We start from the raw sequence: 18,643 nt of genomic DNA on the forward strand, positions 1-18,643 counted from the left end.
TTTTTTTTTACTAAAATGAGACATTTTAACTAGAAATAAGACAAATATTCTTGTTAAGATTTTGAGTTTTTGCAGTGATCCATGTTACTTATCCTGTGAAGGACAGAGTCATATTGATAAGTTCAGAAAAGTGTTTTTTATTGTTGTGTTTTGATGTATTTGATGTAGCCCAGTGGATATTTAAAGCTTACAGAAGGCTGCATTTAACTGCTGCTATGTCATTCCTGCAGTATTTCTGCAGGTGTTTTGGTCACTGCTATTATTTGTAATATATTATATTATTTGTAATCAGCACAAATTATCTGTCCCCATATGATCAAATCCACCATCCCCTCTGGTTTTTTTTTTTAACAACTCGAGCACTGGACGTAACTGACGTTTTTCAGGTTTCATGACAAACTGATACAGAAGAAACCGAACAAACTGTATTAAATATAGATAATATGAACTTTATTGGACTAATATAACATTTGCAAATTTAAGCTGAAACATCCAACCCACTGAACACTGGTTGTGCTCGGTTGTGTGTCCGTGTGTCTTTTAGGTGTTCCACCTATTACAGACGTCGCTGTTAAAGTACATGATCATCAGCCTCTTTGTTCTTTTCACTCTAAATGATCTTCGCACATATCCTTTCGTGTCCAGTCAAGCGCAGACAAAGAAAAAAAAAAAAAAAAAAAAAAAAAATCTTATCTATTTGAAATAAATTCAGCATTCATGGAAGGGGCAGAGAAGCGCAGTGTCCCCAGCTTTTAGTGACCCCTCTTGGAGAAGTTCTCAAAAGAAAAGTATATTTAGTCCAGGAAAAAAAACAAAAAAACTTTCACGCATATTGCCATTCAGTTCTGTTATATTGCGCGTTTAAAGTGAATTCTTTTAATCTCCAATTCCACGATTCTGTGATCGCGGAATCATTTCACTTTATTTTTTTATATCTTGATATTTTATTTTGTACATTTTGTTCTAATAGTTACTTATTCTTATCTTATATGTTGTCCACCATCACTGTGTGTAAAGCTGCCGCTACAATTTCCCAGCTTGGAATAAATAAAGTCCATCTATCTATCTATCTATTCCACAGGGCTCTACTTTTACAAGCTGATGGATCCTGGGGGGGGAACCTGATCAGCTCATTGATCGACTCCAGTTCACCAGCGAGGGTTAACCAGCAAAGCAGCCGGCGTCCTCTTATGTTTGTAGTTTTCTTTTATTCACACCTTTTAAGATTTAAAAATAAAGAAAAAGAGGGACAAGACCAGGCCGGATTCTCGTCTTTAACCTGGGAAGTGGACTGGTTTCTGGTGCTTTGTTATCTCTTATAAACCTTCTGATGTTAAATGTTTCCCTACTTTGGCTTTATATGGGTTGATCAGGTCCCGGACCTGGAAACATCTGAAACCGTCTTCTCCTCCGGACCTGTGTGGATGTGAGATGTAGATAAATCACGCCATCGCATAGCCGCTGTACCGAGAACAAAGACCTCCGGGCCAAAGCTTTCCGTTAAGATAATTTATTTTGTACAGTAAAACAGGGGTCCAGGCCATGCTTGAGGGGGACACAAAAGGATGAATGTACAGACACCCGAGATGTTACGGACTTCACGGCCGACCATTTCCCAGCATTTATTCAGGGTTTTTAGAGTATCTTACAAAGATAGCGAGCCAATAAACTTGAAATGAGACTTAAGCCGTGAACTACCACCGATGACTTCTTCCAGAGGAGTGTGTTCAAGAACGCCACAAACCTCTGACGGACCTGCACCACAACGTTTCAGAGGCGGGGAAACCCGCCACACGCAGTTCTACATGCCAATAACTAAAAGAAAAAAAAAGGCATTTTGAATTGAAACCAGCACGGTGTGTAGTTGTATATCTGCACCCCTCTTCAAAGGCATGTGTGTGTTTGTGAGTCGTGTTTATGGGTGGAGGCGAGCGTTGTGGGGTCCTTGAACACGGCCCTCCCGGTTCTGGGCCCAGGTCGGGGGGGTGGGTTGTCCCTTTACTTGGGAGGCCTGTAGGCGATCTTCCTGCTCTTCAGCACAGACCACCGGTGTCTCTTCATGTAGTAGAGCAGCGGGATGATGATGCCGGCGCCCATCAGCAGCTGCAGGACAAACACAGCAGACAGAAGTCCTTAATACCTCGGCACGAAAGAGCAACGGTGTCGGCTGCAACTGTTCAGCCCTTCACTGAATAACAAACCGCTCTAATGTGCACCCCCCTCATTTATATCACCCTTGAAATAGGGCTGAACCATTATTTCTAAAACGATTAATCTGACGATTATTTTATCGATTAGTTGACTAATTTAAAGAGTAATTGGCCGATTATTTTTCTGTTCGATTAATAAAAATCATAATATACAGGACTGTCTCAGAAGATTAGACTATTGTGATAAAGTCCTTTATTTTCTGTAATGCAAAAATGTCATAGGTTCTGGATTCATTACAAATCAACTGAAATATTGCAAGCCTTTTATTATTTTAATATTGCTGATCATGGCTTACAGCTTAAGAAAACTCAAATTTCCTATCTCAAAAAATTAGAATATTCTGTGAATCTTAATCTTAAACTGTAAACCATAATCAGCAATATTAAAATAATAAAAGGCTTGCAATATTTCAGTTGGTTTGTAATGAATCCAGAGTGTATGACTTTTTTTTTTAAATTCCATTACAGAAAATAAAGAACTTCATCACAATATTCTAATTTTCTGAGACAGTCCTGTATCAAATATTAAAAAAATCCATAACCCTTTATGACCTACAATAGAACAAGTTCACCTGAGCATGTTTTTACATTTCTGCCTGCTATTCTGCCATTTTTAGAATATTTTTATTTGCTACGCATCAAAACAACCCATATAAGCCAATCTTTAATAATATGGATGTTACAAGTCCATACTAACTAAATAAATTGATAAGAAGTGAAAATAACTACCAACAAAGAAATGTAAATCGTTTTTTTTTTATTTTACACATATTTTTCTAAATACAGAAATACTACAGCTAGATCCCTAAAAACTGTCGATGGAAAAAAAGTAACACAGAAGCCTTTCAGACCACATGAAATTTATCTGGAATGAATTCATACTTAAGTTTTTGAGATGTGTCATTTTATATATCGTGTTTAGATATCGCGTCTTCATCCGGCGCTAAAATCGGCTTCCCTCACGGTAAACCGTTAACATAATATGTGTGTGTGTAATCTTTAGTGAAAATCTCTGATAAAAAGAACGAACATGAGCGCAAATTCACACCAACTAGTTTCCCGGGGGAATGACGTCACCTCCCCTTTCACAGGAAGTGGCGGGAAAAAAATACAACTTCACGACACACTGACAACATGATGATGTACGTGTCAACGTACGTCAGCGTAGGACGTTTAATTATCGTTATCGTCAGATGACCAGCATTTTCACTGCGTCTCGTTTTCCTCAGGCGATAAAGGTTCGTTGAAGCCGATATTTACTCATAATTTTCGTTGATGAAAGCAAATTCACTGCGCGTGTGTCTGCAACATGCACCGTACCTTCAGGCCCATGCGTTTGCGTTGATCGTGCTCCGGCTCGGAGGCCCATCTCAGGAAGGTGCACACATCCTTAGCAACCTGACTCATGGTGGCAGGAGTTCCTATAGCAACAGGAGAAAACCTTTCAGTGCCGTGCTCGTGTGTAACTTGAGGGTTTTGTAGGTTACACAAAGTTTCCTCACCATCGTCGAACTCCAGCACCTCGTTGTAGATGGGCGGCGCCATGCCGATGGCCTGACCGGGGAAGTAGGGGTTGTAGTAGAGCCCTTCTCTAACCGCCACTCCTGCAGGCGGCTCGCAGTAGCCCGTCAGCAGGCTGAACACGTAGTCCTCTCCACCATGTCTGCAGGGGGAAGGGGGATGGGAAACCAGTTATATCAACTAGGAATGGGCGATATTTTACCGTTCACGATATACCGTCAAAGAAATTCCCCACGGTAAGAATTTTTCATCTCGCGGTAAAAACAATGAATTCCCGTTGACGTTTTTGTGTAAAGCCTGATGGTTTGGATTTAAAAAGAGTGACGAGGAGCAAACATAATCTATTATATGCAGAGTCTGCAAAAAAAACAGTGAGTGCAAAGTATGGCTATATATTTTTGTTCTTCATCATGTTGTCTTTTGCACTATTTTGTTACTCAACAGAAGGAAATGGTTGTTACATTTTGATATAACGTTTGACTATTACGAAAAAAAATTGCAATAGTAATAATAATAATAATAATAAACTTTATTTATATAGCACCTTTCCTGTCATAGAATGCAACTCAAAGTGCTTTACATGTCAAGAGAAGATAAGCAAGCAAGCAAAATAAAAACAAAGCAGTTTTAAGACAGTGAAAAAAACAATATCGCAAACAGAATAAAACCAGCAATAAAAGCAATAGCAAAGAGCAAAAAGAGTAAAACAGGCACGGCAGTAAGCATAAATGGGGTCACACACAGGTAAGAACAAACCTTTAAAATTCAGCTAAAAGCAAGAGTAAAAAGGTGGGTCTTGAGCTGTGCTTTAAATATGTCAACTGAGGATGCCCGTCTAAGGTGTACTGGAAGTTTATTCCAGGCTGTCGGGCCGTAGAAGCAGAAAGCTGCCTCGCCATGTCTTTTAGTTGCCATCCTCTTAGGCACTTGGAGCAAACCAGCGGTTGTGGACCTGAGATGGCGGCCTGGGACATATCTAGGTAGGCAGTCGAGGAGGTAGGAAGGTGCTAGTCCATTTAAGGCTTTATAAACCAGTAAGAGAATTTTAAAATCAATCCTAAAAACTACTGGAAGCCAATGTAGTGAGGCTAAAACAGGGGTAATGTGTTCTCTCATTTTGGTTCTGGTTAAAATTCTTGCTGCTGCATTCTGGACTATTTGAAGCCGGTTTGACGTTTTTTTTGGTAAGCCACAAAATAGTGCATTGCAGTAATCAATGCGGGAGAAAACAAATGCATGGACCAGTGTTTTTGCATCAACCAGAGACAGATATGATCTAATGCGTGCAATATTTCTAAGGTGAAAGAATGCGGTTTTGGTAATGAAATTCATATGCGCATTGAAATTTAGGTCAGAGTCAATGATAACCCCCAGGTTCCTTACTGTATGGTTATTTGCTACAGTAAGGTTACCAAGTCTGTTTTTAATTAATTCTTTCTGCTCATTGGAGCCAACTATGAGAACTTCAGTTTTGTCCTCATTTAATTTGAGGAAATTTTCACTCATCCAGCATTTAATGGTAGAGAGACAGGTCAACAATGGATCAAGGGCAGAGGGGTCATCCGGAGCTACGGAGAGATAAAGCTGAGTATCGTCAGCATAAAAATGAAAGTTCACTCCATGAGCACTAATAAGCTCTCCCAGGGGCAGTATATACAGAGAGAACAAAAGAGGGCCCAGAATTGAGCCCTGTGGAATACCACAGCTAATTATGTGAGTGTCTGAGACAGAGTCAGCTAGATTGACAAAATATCTTCTTCCCGACAGGTATGAGGAGAACCAGGATAGGGCTGTGCCTGATAGACCTACCCAGTAGTTCAGACGTTGTATGAGAATTGAGTGGTCAATAGTATCAAACGCAGCTGTTAGGTCTAGGAGTAGAAGAACAGACACATGTTTCTTATCTGCGGATACTCTAAGGTCATTGAGTACTTTTAGAAGCGCCGTTTCGGTGCTATGTCCCTTCCTAAATCCAGATTGCAGTTTGTTATGAACCATATTTTCCTGAAGGAAGACATCAAGTTGATGGTAGATTATTTTTTCCAGAACCTTGCCTAAGAAGGGCAAATTAGAAATCGGTCTGTAATTGCCAAGCACAGTGGGATCAAGGTTGTGTTTTTTGAGGAGGGGTTTAACCACAGCTGTTTTCAGAGAATCTGGAAAAACACCTGAATGAATGGAACTGTTTACAATTCTGAGGATGTCACCAATAATACTGTCTAAAACTGTTTTGAGAAAGTGTGTTGGAATAGTATCGAGTGAACATGAGGATGATGTCATCTGTGAAATTGTATTTCGAACTTCCTCCTCATCAACTGCAGAAAAAGATGCAAGGCTTCCCCTTGGGGGATCAGTAGGCCTGCTTGCACTCATGGCAGCGTGAGCTCCATTCACAATGCCAGCTCTGATGTTAATAATTTTGTTATCAAAGAATGATGCAAACTCATTGCATTTGGCTACAGAGGCAGGTAGTGACTGTTTGTAGGACTGAGGTGGGTTGAGAATATGTTCAATGGTGGAGAATAGGACCCTGGGATTGTTCTTGTTCTCATTGATAATGGCAGAGAAGTGTGCCTGTCTTGCCGAGCGCCGGGCTTTGTTATATGCAGCTGTTGATGACCTGAGAATTTCTAAGTTAACAGTGAGTTTGTTTTTTCTCCAAGCCCGTTCTGCTCTGCGACACTCTTTCTTGAGTGAGCACGTATGCTCATTTATCCAGGGTGTTACTCTGGAGTGATGTTTCTTTTTAGTTTTTAGAGGAGCCACTATGTTGATAGCAGATTCTATTTTAAGATTAAAATGTTGTACCAAAACGTTCACTAAGGGGGTAGAGGGCAGGGGAGTGGCGCATGCGAGATGACGAGAAAAGTCATCAGCAGCAGATGGACTAAAATAGCGTTTTTTGATAGTAATTTCTGTGTTATTTTTCTCTAAAGCAGTGGCAGTCATGTTAAAACACACCAAGTAGTGGTCTGATAGCTCTGGCCTATAGATGGTTTGGTCAATGCAAATATTCAGACCTCTAGAAATTATCACATCCAGTGTGTGGCCGTGGTTATGAGTCGGACCCACAGTGTGCTGAATAAAATCGAAAGAGTGCAGGAGCTGAATAAAATCGATAGCCATGGTATCTGTGGCATTGTCCAAATGCAGATTAGCATCACCTGTGATCAAAGTTCTGTCATAATCCATGCAGCAGGTTGATAAAAGTTCTGACATTTCTGTTAAAAATAGTGCTTTACTTGAGTTTGGAGGACGATAAATATTAATCATTGGCACAGAGTTTTGTGAAGCCAGTATGGTGGCCTGGTACTCAAATGATGTGAAATTTCTAAACAACAGAGGCTTGAATTTTAAACTGTCCGAAAAGATGTTGGCTAGGCCTCCTCCTTTCTTGACCTTGCGTTCTTTATGGATAAAATTAAAGTTTGGGGGACAGGCTGCGGCTAATATAACAGCACTGTCCGAGCTAAGCCATGTCTCTGTCAAGAAAATTATGTCTAGCTTCTCTTTAATAATTAAATCATTTACAGAGGAAACCTTGTTGGTCAGTGATCTTATGTTAAATAAGGCAAGGTTTAGCTTGACAGGTGATGGGTTAATTGTGGTGGGTGGGATCAAGATGTGTGTTAAATTAGTGGCTACAACAGAGCGTTTTGAGTGCTGGGTGTGTCTGGCAGAGATTATAGTGGGAATATGGTGGGTGGCTGTAGTGTCCGTTTTTTGGTAAAATAACATAGTGATGGTGGATGGGATATTGTCCCACAAGGGGGCAGCAGTAGCACTGAGGGGAGTTTGTTGACTTTCGCTGGGCTGGGGGGAAGGGGGGCACATTAACTGTCACTTCTCTGAAAGTGAGATCACCGTTTCCTTTCTGGATGTGAGAGTGGAGGGGGGCGGTGCCGTTGTTTTCATTCGGCTGTGTTGTACTGCGTGACGAATGTTGTTAGCCAACATGTGGCTGCCCAGTTGACTGGGATGTAAACCATCACGGGAGTAGAAGGTTGGGCGATTCCAAAATAGATTAAAATTATCAATGAAATTTACATTGTTTGCAGCACAGAAGGCGGGGAGCCATGAATTGAGGGAAAGAAGTTTGCTAAAACTACCCATCCCACGTCCCAGCGTGGGAATTGGACCGGACAAGTGGATGGATTTACCGCAGCTGCTGGCCATATCAATCAACTTTTTGAAGTGGACTTTCAGACGCTCCGAGTGGTTCCGTGCAGTGTCGTTTGTGCCGACATGGAAAATGATTTTATCGATCGTCGTTGGGAGAGAAGAGAGTATGTTTGGGAATTTGTTGATGATGTCGGGGACTGTGGATCCGGGAAACGATTTTGTCAGCGTGTTTGCGAACCTGACATTTTTTAAGATCGAGTCCGCAATGATCACCGCAGTCAAGGGGATTAAAGGAGGCACCGGAGACGTTTGGGGAGTGCGGGTGCTAACGGTGGTGGGAGGAGGTGGTTTAAGAACTGACCGCTGGCGGGGGTCACCCCTCGATCGTCTAGCCACCGCCGCGCGTAATAGCTCGCGGCGGGTAGTGGAGGGTGAGGCTCTAGGCCTAATAGGCAGGTGAACTGCAACACCAGCCGGCTCAGCCGAGGGAGTAGAACCAGAGGGGATCAGGGTGGGCACACTGGACCATGGTCCGGTGGGAGGCGAAGGGGGAGAGCGATCAGGCTCCGAGGGTACCGGGAGCCTGCCATTTTGGGGCAAAGGGGGGAAATTGTTCATGTCCAGAATGGAAAAAGGATTGCTAGTGGATAATGGAGGTGCAGGCTGGTGTGGACGAAATGGTCGGGTGCAGGATTTTCCAGTGGATTTATGAGTGACTACTTTCCAAGGGACAGGAGTGGAGCTGGCAAATGGACGAGACTTAGGTCGCGCACCGAGATTGGACCATTTATTGGTGGTATCCAGGTGAGGGACGGTGGAGCCTAGCTCAGCGGGGGTTTCGTTCCGAGCGGCTCGTTCGAAGAGAGCGTCCATATCTGGGGGGACAGTGGCGTCCAGTTCAGTCGCCACAGCGACGGCACCAGTAGCCCCGACAGAGACCTCCGGGTCCAGTGACTCGGGTTCGGGGACAGATGCTATGACTTCAGGATTGAGGGAAAATAACTCGTCGAGAAACAGCTCGTCGTCCCGGATCTGGTAAAGGACGGATATTCTTCCCTCCAGCTCCGAGATTTTCTGAGTCAGGCGGAGACATCTGTCGCAGGATGTTGTGGTGAGTGAACTCATGGTGGTGGAGAAAGCTTGTGCAAACTTGTTATTCCCACCAGTGTCGTCCGGTTCTGTATCGTCCTGTTCTCCACCAGAGCAGCTTGTTGCACCAGGTTACAGCTGGACTCCGAAGCGTTCCAGGTGTGTGGCCCAAACCCGCTGCAGCACCTCTTGGCCCTCGTTTCCAGCGTTGCAGAGGTGCTCTGAGTGACGCATGCGCTGGAGGTAATAGCAGCTTCAGCTAAAGGCAGGGGCCCAGACCAGTGCTGGTAGCTGCTGCTGCTGGAGATGGAGGCCCAGCCCAGTGCTGGTAGCTGCTGCTGGCTGGTGGTAGCCTCTGCTGCTGCTGCTGGCTGGTGGTAGCCTCTGCTGCTGCTGGCTGGTGGCTCGGATGCCAGCTACTAGAGCTGGAGGTGAAGCCCGAGTCCTCCCCGCAGCGCTGTCTGTCACACACATACAGATCTGGCACAGACGCAGCAGGTCCTGTTCCTAATTTAGTAGTACCTAGTACCTAATTTGTGGCATGTTCCAACAGGTTAATTTGCACATTTTATTTATATTAGAAGAGGTCATCACTGATTGGATTTTATTTTCAGTGAACTTTTATTTATTTGTCCTGTTTATTTATCAGGTTGTATTTTTTTTCCTACTTTGTGATTTTATAAGCTAGGAAAACTTGAAGGACAATGGTAATTTTGCTGTTTGCACTGTTAACCCACTGTTTAAGCCATACAGTTTGAATAAATGTCGAATCTGTTCTTACATTTCAAACTTGTTTCATTCGAGTCATTACAGTTTTGCAGTACAGGTGTAACTAATTTAATTGGTTTTTATTAATTCAATTTAATTGGTGTAGTTTAGTAGCATTTAGTATCTTTTAGAGCAGTGTTCTTGGGGCTCCAAAGACTGAATGTGTTGATAGATTTATAGTTAAAAAGATGGAGTTGAATTGGTATTTTCTTTATTGTCATTTTTATCATTATAGATGCCAGAAATTATCGTGATACATTTTTAGTCCATACCGCCCATCCCTAATATCAACATTTGAAATGATTTTGGGACGTTTGAAATCTCACTGAAAATACCTGGCGTTGATGATGTAACTGAGATCTGGAGGGAGGGCTCCGTTGTTGGCGACGCGCGCTGCCTCCGGGTTCGGGTAGGGCTTGGGGAAGTAGTCAGACAGCTTTCCTGGCCGGGTGAACATCTCCCCACTCTCATCAGGACCGTCCACCACCTCGACCTCAACACATCACACAAGATCACTGGTCAAAAAGATTCAAAACGCATCAGGAGACACGAGCAGGCGTCGCCCTCTGCTGGCAGAACCTGGTACTACACATGCAGTCCTTTCTGTCAAAGAGCACAGTTTTTGATGTATAACTCACTCATTGTTCCATACATGACTTATTGTGTGGAGGTTTGGGGTAACACCTATAAAACAAATACAAACCCTATTTTCCTATTACAGAAAAGAGCGTTAAGGATAATTAATAGATCTGACTATTATAAACCAACAGATAATCTCTTTATTAGATATAATACTTTAAAATTCCATGATATAGTAGAGCAGAAAAATGTTTTATTTGCCTTTAAAGCACAGCAGAAACTGCTACCAAACTAAATTCAGGACCTGTTCCAGATAAAAGAAACCGCTATGACCTGAGGGGGAAACTCATGTTTGAGACGACGACAGCAAGAACAAATATTAAAAAGAGATGTACATCAATTAAGGCAAGAGAAATTTGGAATAGTTGTAATAACAACCTAAAAATGTGTAGTTCTATCGTCAAGTTTAAGGAAATGTTTAAAGAAAATACTGTAAATAAATATAAAACACTATAAATATAAAGTATACTATACAAAAACATTCTAGAATGTGAAACGTCAATTTTATATTTTGTCTTACTTATTTTTGTCTTTTTTATGTATTGTTTGTTTCCACAGAGTAAAGTTAATGTCTCATATTTAAGCTGATCATAAGAAAAAAAGGGTAGGCACTATAAGCTACGGCTTCAGCCTACACCTTTTTGGCAAAGGAAATGTTTTTTTTTTTACCTTTTCATCTTGTTTTGTAAAAAGTGTGTACAAGCCGAAATAAAGATTCATAACAAGTCCTAAAACCAGCTCACCTCCTCCGCTATGGTCTTGACCTCCTCCTCTGTGTGGGACACGCCAACCAGGTTTCTGAAGGCCAGGTACTCCATACTGTGGCAGGCTGAACACACTTGCTTGTACACTTGGTAACCACGGCGAATGCTGCAGGGGCGGACAAAGAAAGACAACGTAAAGTGGTAAATGTGGCCATCTTCGTCCTGCCGCGCCACTAAAAAGCTCCCGACGAGGCGGTAAAACTAACGACGACGGTGCGATGTTTGGCCACCCAACACACCTTCCATGGTCCAGGGAGGACAGGGGCCCGGCGTGGCTCCAGGGGTAGTTAGGGGGGTGCAGCTCCAGGTCTGACGCCTTCACAGACTGATGCAGCATCAAGGCGAGACCGGCTCCACCAGCGGCGACCACGCCTAGTGTTGTCAGGGCAACCCTCCTCTTACTCGGTAGACTGGCAAACGACATATGGGCCTATAAAGGGGAAGAAAGATGAGCAGAGTTGGTTTGTGCTAAATGAGACGCTGAAGAACATCTAACCTCTTCTTATGAAGCCGACGGGCTACTGCAGGACTTAAGCTTGAGTTATGGTTCTGCGTCAAAACGACGCTGTGCCTATGGCGTGTGGTACGTGTCGACGCAGACCACACGCCGTCACTGACGTGCACCTCCCGAAAATTGTAACTACACGTCGAGGCGACGCATTTTAAGGCTTTACATGACTCTTAATAAACGTTATCCATTGAACACCAACCTTGTTTTCTTGGTGTCAACTGTGCACAAGACAAACTCTGCAAACCTTTGCAAATAAATAAATAAATAAATTAACTGCGACCCAAACACAATGTTTGCATAAATGTTGGGCAGCTCTGAAGTGTCTTTAGTGGTCTATATGTGTATTAAATATTCAATAAAAGAAAGGGTACATTCATGGTTTTGTCATTCCATCATGTTGTAAAGCATACAGATTATGTCTCGGTATAATTCCTATCCACCCTCAAAGGTCACCACGTCCCGGTGTGGCTAAACCGGTCTGATGAACTGCTGGGATTATTTGCGTGTGATTCTTCGCAAAAGTGAGCTAAGTTGCCACACCATGTGGTCACAACACAGACAACTAATATCATTACTACCATGTTACAGTCAAAAGCAGATTGTTTTTTTATCTAAAGCAACTTGGCCGAAGAACAAAGCTTCATAACTGAAAATGTCCTTTTTTGAGGAAAAAAAGTATATTCTTGCAGAATGCCATTTTTGGACTATATAACTGTATTATGTTTTAAAGATACCGACTCGGTATTAGTGTCTTTCAAAGTGCATATTTGAGACCCCTGAGCTTCCGCATTTCAACCTCTAAAGTGAACAACAATCAAGCTTCAATAAAGTTAAAGACCCTTGCATAAAGTGCTAAGTTGATGAATAAATTTGAAAAGAGAAATATGTAAAATAACTCAAGGAAGCCGTTGAAAACATCACTTTATTTAAACTTGCTGTTCAGTTATTTATGCCAAAGGATATTTAATTACACTGCAGCAACAGTAAGCTTGACAACCTCTCTAATGTCACTGCTGTTTAGGAGGATCTATCTATCCATCTATCTATAAATAAATAATACTTCACTTGGAAAATATCTGTAAGATTAAGAGTTATCAGAATAATTTCCTACATATTTCTGTACATGTTGACGAGATTGATTAATCACGAGTCTAAAATGTTAAAATTAATGACTTACTTTGAAGTTTTTGATCCGTTGCTGATGAAAGATCAACAATCACAATTCAAAATTCAGGCTAATCTTAATTTTCCCTTCAGAATACTCAGAGCAAAGTTTACTTCATTCCAGTAGGATTGTGTATGGTGTGTGATCTGGTCTAGCTTATGAAACTGCCCTTCGCTGGTGCTCTTATAACCAGGCAGGGGCATCACATGACCACATCCCTTCACTTCAACGGTATCTTAAAGTAGGGCTGGGCGATTATACGATCTCGATTTGTGATCGCGATCAAATTAAGTTCGATCACGGTGATCAGCTGTGGGTCTACTTTCTCGATCACGTGCAAAACATGCTGCAGCAAAGTGCACGACAACCAATCACAACCCGCTTTCCTGGCACCGCGCTGTCTGCATTAATTGATCATGCATGACATGCCGCGGCAAGTTGCATGACCATAGGCAGTAAACTAGTCACATCTGCCTCCCCTGCACTGGTGGGAGCAAGCGTGACCAGAGAGAATAAAACTACAAGACAACAACCGCAGGCTAGCGTTAGCTTAGCTTCGAGCCGACCGGGACTCACGGTTAGCGGTTATTTATTTATTTATTTCGCCGGACAACTTCTTCTGAGCGTACAGGAGGAGGGTGTGATGGATTCACAAAATGCCCTTCGTGATGGATGTATTGTGTATTCGAACCGCACTCATTAAAGTTGTGATTCGCTCTGCTTGTACCACAAATTACTCATCACCGCCGACTTCAGAAACTCCGCGGCCCCGACATGGGTGTGTGTGTGTGCGTGTGCGTGCGTGCGTGTGTGCGCGCTCAGCGGAGTGAATGTGTCGGAGCGCGGAGGCAACAAGCAGAGCTCACCAGATGACGCCGTAGGCTCTGCGTTGGTGTAACGCGGGACCATAAATCAGCCTTAAGTCCCTTTAGGCTAATACTGTGAGAAATAACCTCTCATAATAGCGGTACTACAGTTAATAAATGTAATAAAACTGCCGTTTCTGCTGGCTACTGAGTCCTGTAAGTGGCGAGTGAGTTTTAACTCCTTAATTACCAACCAGCGTCAGAGTCACGCACAGTACACAAACAGTGATGTTAGAGAGCCACCTGTTGGTCAATTTAAGCAACCGCATCGCCAGCTGCTTGACAGTGGCTCAAATCATATTAGTTTACTGTTTTTGTTTTTAATAATGTCATTGCAATTTTATCTATGCAATTGTGAAAAAAATGGCAAAATAAATGAAAAACTGTGAACAACCGCATTCCGTAGGCTATTCAGTACTCAGTATTCAGCCAAGTCTTTAAATTTTATTCCGCTTCAGTTTCGGCCTCAAATTTTCATTTTGGTGCATCCCTAGTTTTTTCGGTGGGTACCACTGGTAGCATTCTGGATTCTTGTTAAAACATGCTATTTGCTTTATTTGTTAATAAAAAAAAAACTAATCTCTGGTTTCTTTCTATTTTATTCCAGAAGGGAGGGGGGGATCTTCTGATTTAAAAAAATCGTGATTAAAAATCGAGATCATTCAATATGGGAAAAAAAATCGTGATCACTTTTTTTGCCATATCGCCCAGCCCTATCTTAAAGCCTCCGCTATCTCTACCTATCACACAGCACTCAGGAGGGATGTCCTTTACAAACTTCAATCCTTAGATCCAATCCCTACAAAAGCTATTGAGAGATGAATCTCAAAAACTGGTCACGCCAGTAAAAAGGACTGAAAATAGACTCAGAATCTATTTTCACAAATTTTAGTATCTTTCAGACACACACACACACATATATATATATATATATATATATATATATACACACACACATACATATGATATTTTACGATATTTTACCGTTCACGATATAATGTCAAAATAATTCCCCACGGTAAGAATTTGTCATCTCGCGGTAAAAACGATAAATTCCTGTTGATGACGTTTTTGTGTAAATCTGATTTATGGTTCTGCGTTAAATCCTATAAAACATATGTGAAGGAAGAAAGGAAGGAAATGAGCCAGAAAGAAAGAAAGAAATAAAGAAAGGAGCCAGAAAGAAAGAAAGAAAGGAGCCAGAAAGAAAGAATGAAAGAAATTAGTGCTGGGCGGTATGACCAAAAATTTATATCACGGTATTTTTCTAAATTATATCGGTTTCACGGTATATCACGTAATTTTTTTTTTCGTGCACAACTGGGTGTTAACCACATTTTCTAATGATTTGGAAAGGAATTGCTGCAGTAAATTGGCTTAGAATGGCCTATTTTACTGTCAAATCCAATCAAATAAATTTGATTTAGGCTTTTCAAAGAAAAAAATCTTTTACAAAATTACAAGGTAGAAAATATTTATTGAACATAAAAAACTGAACATTTTTTAATTTCCCAGCATTATGTTGTTTTGGTTCCACCTCCTGGTGAATGTTAGGTAAAATTCTTATGTGGTTACTTTTTGGTTGGCCAACGATTTATGTTTGTGGTGCAGCCGTTACAGGAGCGGCCAGTCTATTTCTTTATTTTACAACGCCGTTATTAATTGTTCGTTTTTTTTCCCACTTATTCCACCAAACACCCAAAGTGTTTTTTTGCCATTTTCGGCTGAACAATTTCGGTTACGGAACAATCTGTGCATCACTGCTGCTAAACAGTCCCCTCACAAACAGTGTCCAGCAGCGCTACGTTCCCAACGTTGTGTAGCTACTGTACAAACTCACCGGTATTACGGTATATGAAACATTCATATCATAAGAAAAATAAACACCGGTATTCGGTATGAACCGGTATACCGCCCAGCACTAAAAGAAATGTATCGTTATCGGGATAAATGGCAGAAATTATCGTGATACATTTTTTAGTCCATACCGCCCATCCCTTTATATATATATATATATATATATATATATAGATATATATATATATATATATATATACACACACACACACACACACACACACACACAGTACAGACCAAAAGTTTGGACACCCTTCCCCATTTGTTTGAATGAGAAGGTGTCCAAACTTTTGGTCTTTACTGTACATTTACAGAGAGACGGACATTCCTTTTATACAACCATCAGACCATGAAGCTTTATCACATTATACATGACTTACAATTATCTTCATCATCACTACAGGCCTGTCCTGTTCTTCTTCTCAACTACATAATTGGCTCTGCTCAGATGAATCTACAGTATAACTGTATAACAAACAGCTGTATAGGAAAGCAAAAACTATCCTATTGGACTGTTCCCATCCCTTACACCAAGAATTTCAGTTTTCAGTTTCAGATTTTTAGATTTAAAGTCGTTGTCCTTTTTTTTTTTTACTATGTGTATATGTCTACATATGCTGCAAACGTAATTCCCCCATTGGGGACAAATAAAGTTGATTGATTTGATTGATTACACTCTCAGTAAACTAAGTTATTGTTAAATTAACTGATTTCCATGTCTAGTGTTAAATCTGGACCGGAAGTGTCTCCTCTCTGGAGGTCGCTGGTTGAATAACCTCGTTGCCAGGGCAACCGCCGCTCCTTACCTAAGACCAACCAGACCAGTACACGACCTGAAACACTCTCAAAAACAGACAGGTATCCCCACTCATCTCTAAAGACACATTTAAACATAAAAACGTGTCTTTAGGTTGATGTTAGCGCGTTAGCTCCGCCGGCTAACCTGAAATAAACCGGGTCAGACCGGGGGTTCCGACAGAAACCGACCCAGACTGGTGAAGAGTGAACAGGAGAGCGGGATGAGGTGGTTAGCGGCGCGGTGGAGTCGGTGGGACCGGTGTGAACATTAGTGACCTTGTCTCCTCCGCTAGCACGCTAGGCTAACGTTAGCCCGGGCAGGACACGCAAGAGCAGCGTCTGTTCTACTCCAGTACCGGGACAAACACCACCCCCCGCGGCGGGAGGAGGTCCACGGTAGTCCGGGGAGTCTTACCTTGGGGGCGGTGAGGGCTTTGGGCAGGCTGAGCAGGACTTTGCCGCTGCCCGAGAGCACCGTAACGCGGAGCGCCGCCATCTTGCTGTTTCTGTGAAGGAGACCAGCCGCTTCCGGGACACCCCTTCACAATAAAACACGCCGGTGCCACGTGTGATTTCAAAATAAAACCCACTGAGCGCCTACAGTACGCTGATGACCTTGTTGTACTCTGTCCATTATATACTGCTGGGTTACAAGAACTGTTAAGAATATGCACACAGTATGGCAGGAAATTTGATATTTACGGAGCCCCTCTGGTGACATTCGAAAAAAATAAAATAATGCGTGGCCACGAGTTAATATCTCGTGGCCACGAGATAATCAATGCGTGGCCACGAGTTATTAATGCGTGGCCACACATTACGTATCTCGTGCCCACGCATTATTTTACTCGTGGATGGCATTATAACCTACTGTCTGGACTTCGTGGATGCAACTTCCTTGGTGGGATGGTTATTCATCATTAATAACGGTCTATTTATATTAAAGACCAGAGTTTGTCATGGCGAGTGTAGTAATAACATGTGACATTTGAAAAAATTAAAATAATGCGTGGCCACGCATTTATAACTTGTGGCCACGCATTGATTATCTCGCGGCCACGGGATATTAACTCGTTGCTGTATATTGCTGTTATATTTCTTTCTTATTTTTATTTTCAAGCAAAATTTAAATAGAAACAAGGGGTAGGGCCTCATAAGTTTTTTACTTCCTCCTACTCCTTTTCGGGCATGAAGGTTTATTTCCCTTTGATTTAGTTTAATGACTGTTTATTTATATTCTTTTTTTGTTGTTTTGTGTAATTGTTTTTTTTTATGTATGCTCGAAATAAAGATTTCAATCAATCAAATATGTACATATGTAATGTAAATATGTACATATGTAACTATGTATATGCATGAGGTGTTGGTACACAATATATGCAGTAGTTTGTGAATATGTGTTAAGACAGGATATTGAAATCAACTGAGGATTGTTTATTACTGAGAAGGGAGAAAGGGTAGGATTAAATAAGCACATGCTTCTTTCTAGTCCTTTTCGGTTTTATTTTTTTTGTTTTGACTATTTTGACTTGTGTGTTGTTTTTACGTTTTCTGATGTTCGGATTAAAGCTTTCATTCATTCATTCATTCATTCATTCATTCATTCATTCATTCATTCATTCATTCATTCATTCATTCATTCATTCATTCATTCATTCATTCATTCATCCGTCTCTCCAGGTCTCAGACTCGGATAACTAACATGCCGTTGCACACCAAGGTGACATAATCTGGTGACCAGCAGTTCTGTCTCTTGTTAACGTACAGTTTTGTAAACTATTTGTATTTTGCATTTGATTTAATGTTCTGGTGCATCTGCATGTGTGTCTGTATTTAATTACAGTTTTGTGTTTATAACGGCCTTGTTTGAATAAATATTTGAATAATATTTGCATATCGTTGTCATCAGGTCCATTTCAGTGATGCTGATATACGGTGTAATCTGATAACTATAATGGTAAATAATGTAATCTCAAGTTGATTATTGTATCTTTAATATTTCAAATTCAGGTTTCATCTCCAAATTAAGTCCAATTTAAATATATCATATGTTAATTACTCAATCTTGTTTTACTTTCAACCACATGTTCATCATAGTGTATTTTGTCTGACTGAACTCCTGAATGTGTCCTCTCTGGTGTCATATCTCGTCTAAGTAAATAAGATATAAGATATATATTTTTTTCATGTGCATTGACGATGGGCGCGCCGAAAAGTCGTCTACCTTTATTTTGAAAGTACACGGAAGTAGAAACCACGGCTGCTTCTTGTTAACTTCACGCGATTCTTACACAAGGAATTTTATACAACCTTTTTTTTTCTACTTGTTTTTA

General features: G+C 41.4%; 1 protein-coding gene across 1 annotated transcript; it reads right to left on the reverse strand.

The window, feature by feature from the left end:
* Window positions 1-1,494: 1,494 nt before the first annotated feature.
* On the reverse strand, window positions 1,495-16,848 carry LOC133449265 (cytochrome c1, heme protein, mitochondrial-like). Its single transcript, XM_061728397.1, has 7 exons — window positions 16,726-16,848; window positions 11,353-11,543; window positions 11,093-11,219; window positions 10,046-10,203; window positions 3,713-3,873; window positions 3,531-3,631; window positions 1,495-2,103 (listed from the first exon to the last, which is right to left on the reverse strand). Exons 1-7 carry the CDS (start codon window positions 16,804-16,806, stop codon window positions 1,999-2,001), a joined length of 924 nt encoding a protein of 307 aa, XP_061584381.1. The 5' UTR covers window positions 16,807-16,848; the 3' UTR covers window positions 1,495-1,998.
* Between the last annotated feature and the right edge of the window lie 1,795 nt (window positions 16,849-18,643).

The sequence above is a fragment of the Cololabis saira genome, chromosome 8 (genome assembly GCF_033807715.1).
Source record: "Cololabis saira isolate AMF1-May2022 chromosome 8, fColSai1.1, whole genome shotgun sequence".
NCBI classification, from domain to species: Eukaryota; Metazoa; Chordata; class Actinopteri; order Beloniformes; family Belonidae; genus Cololabis; species Cololabis saira.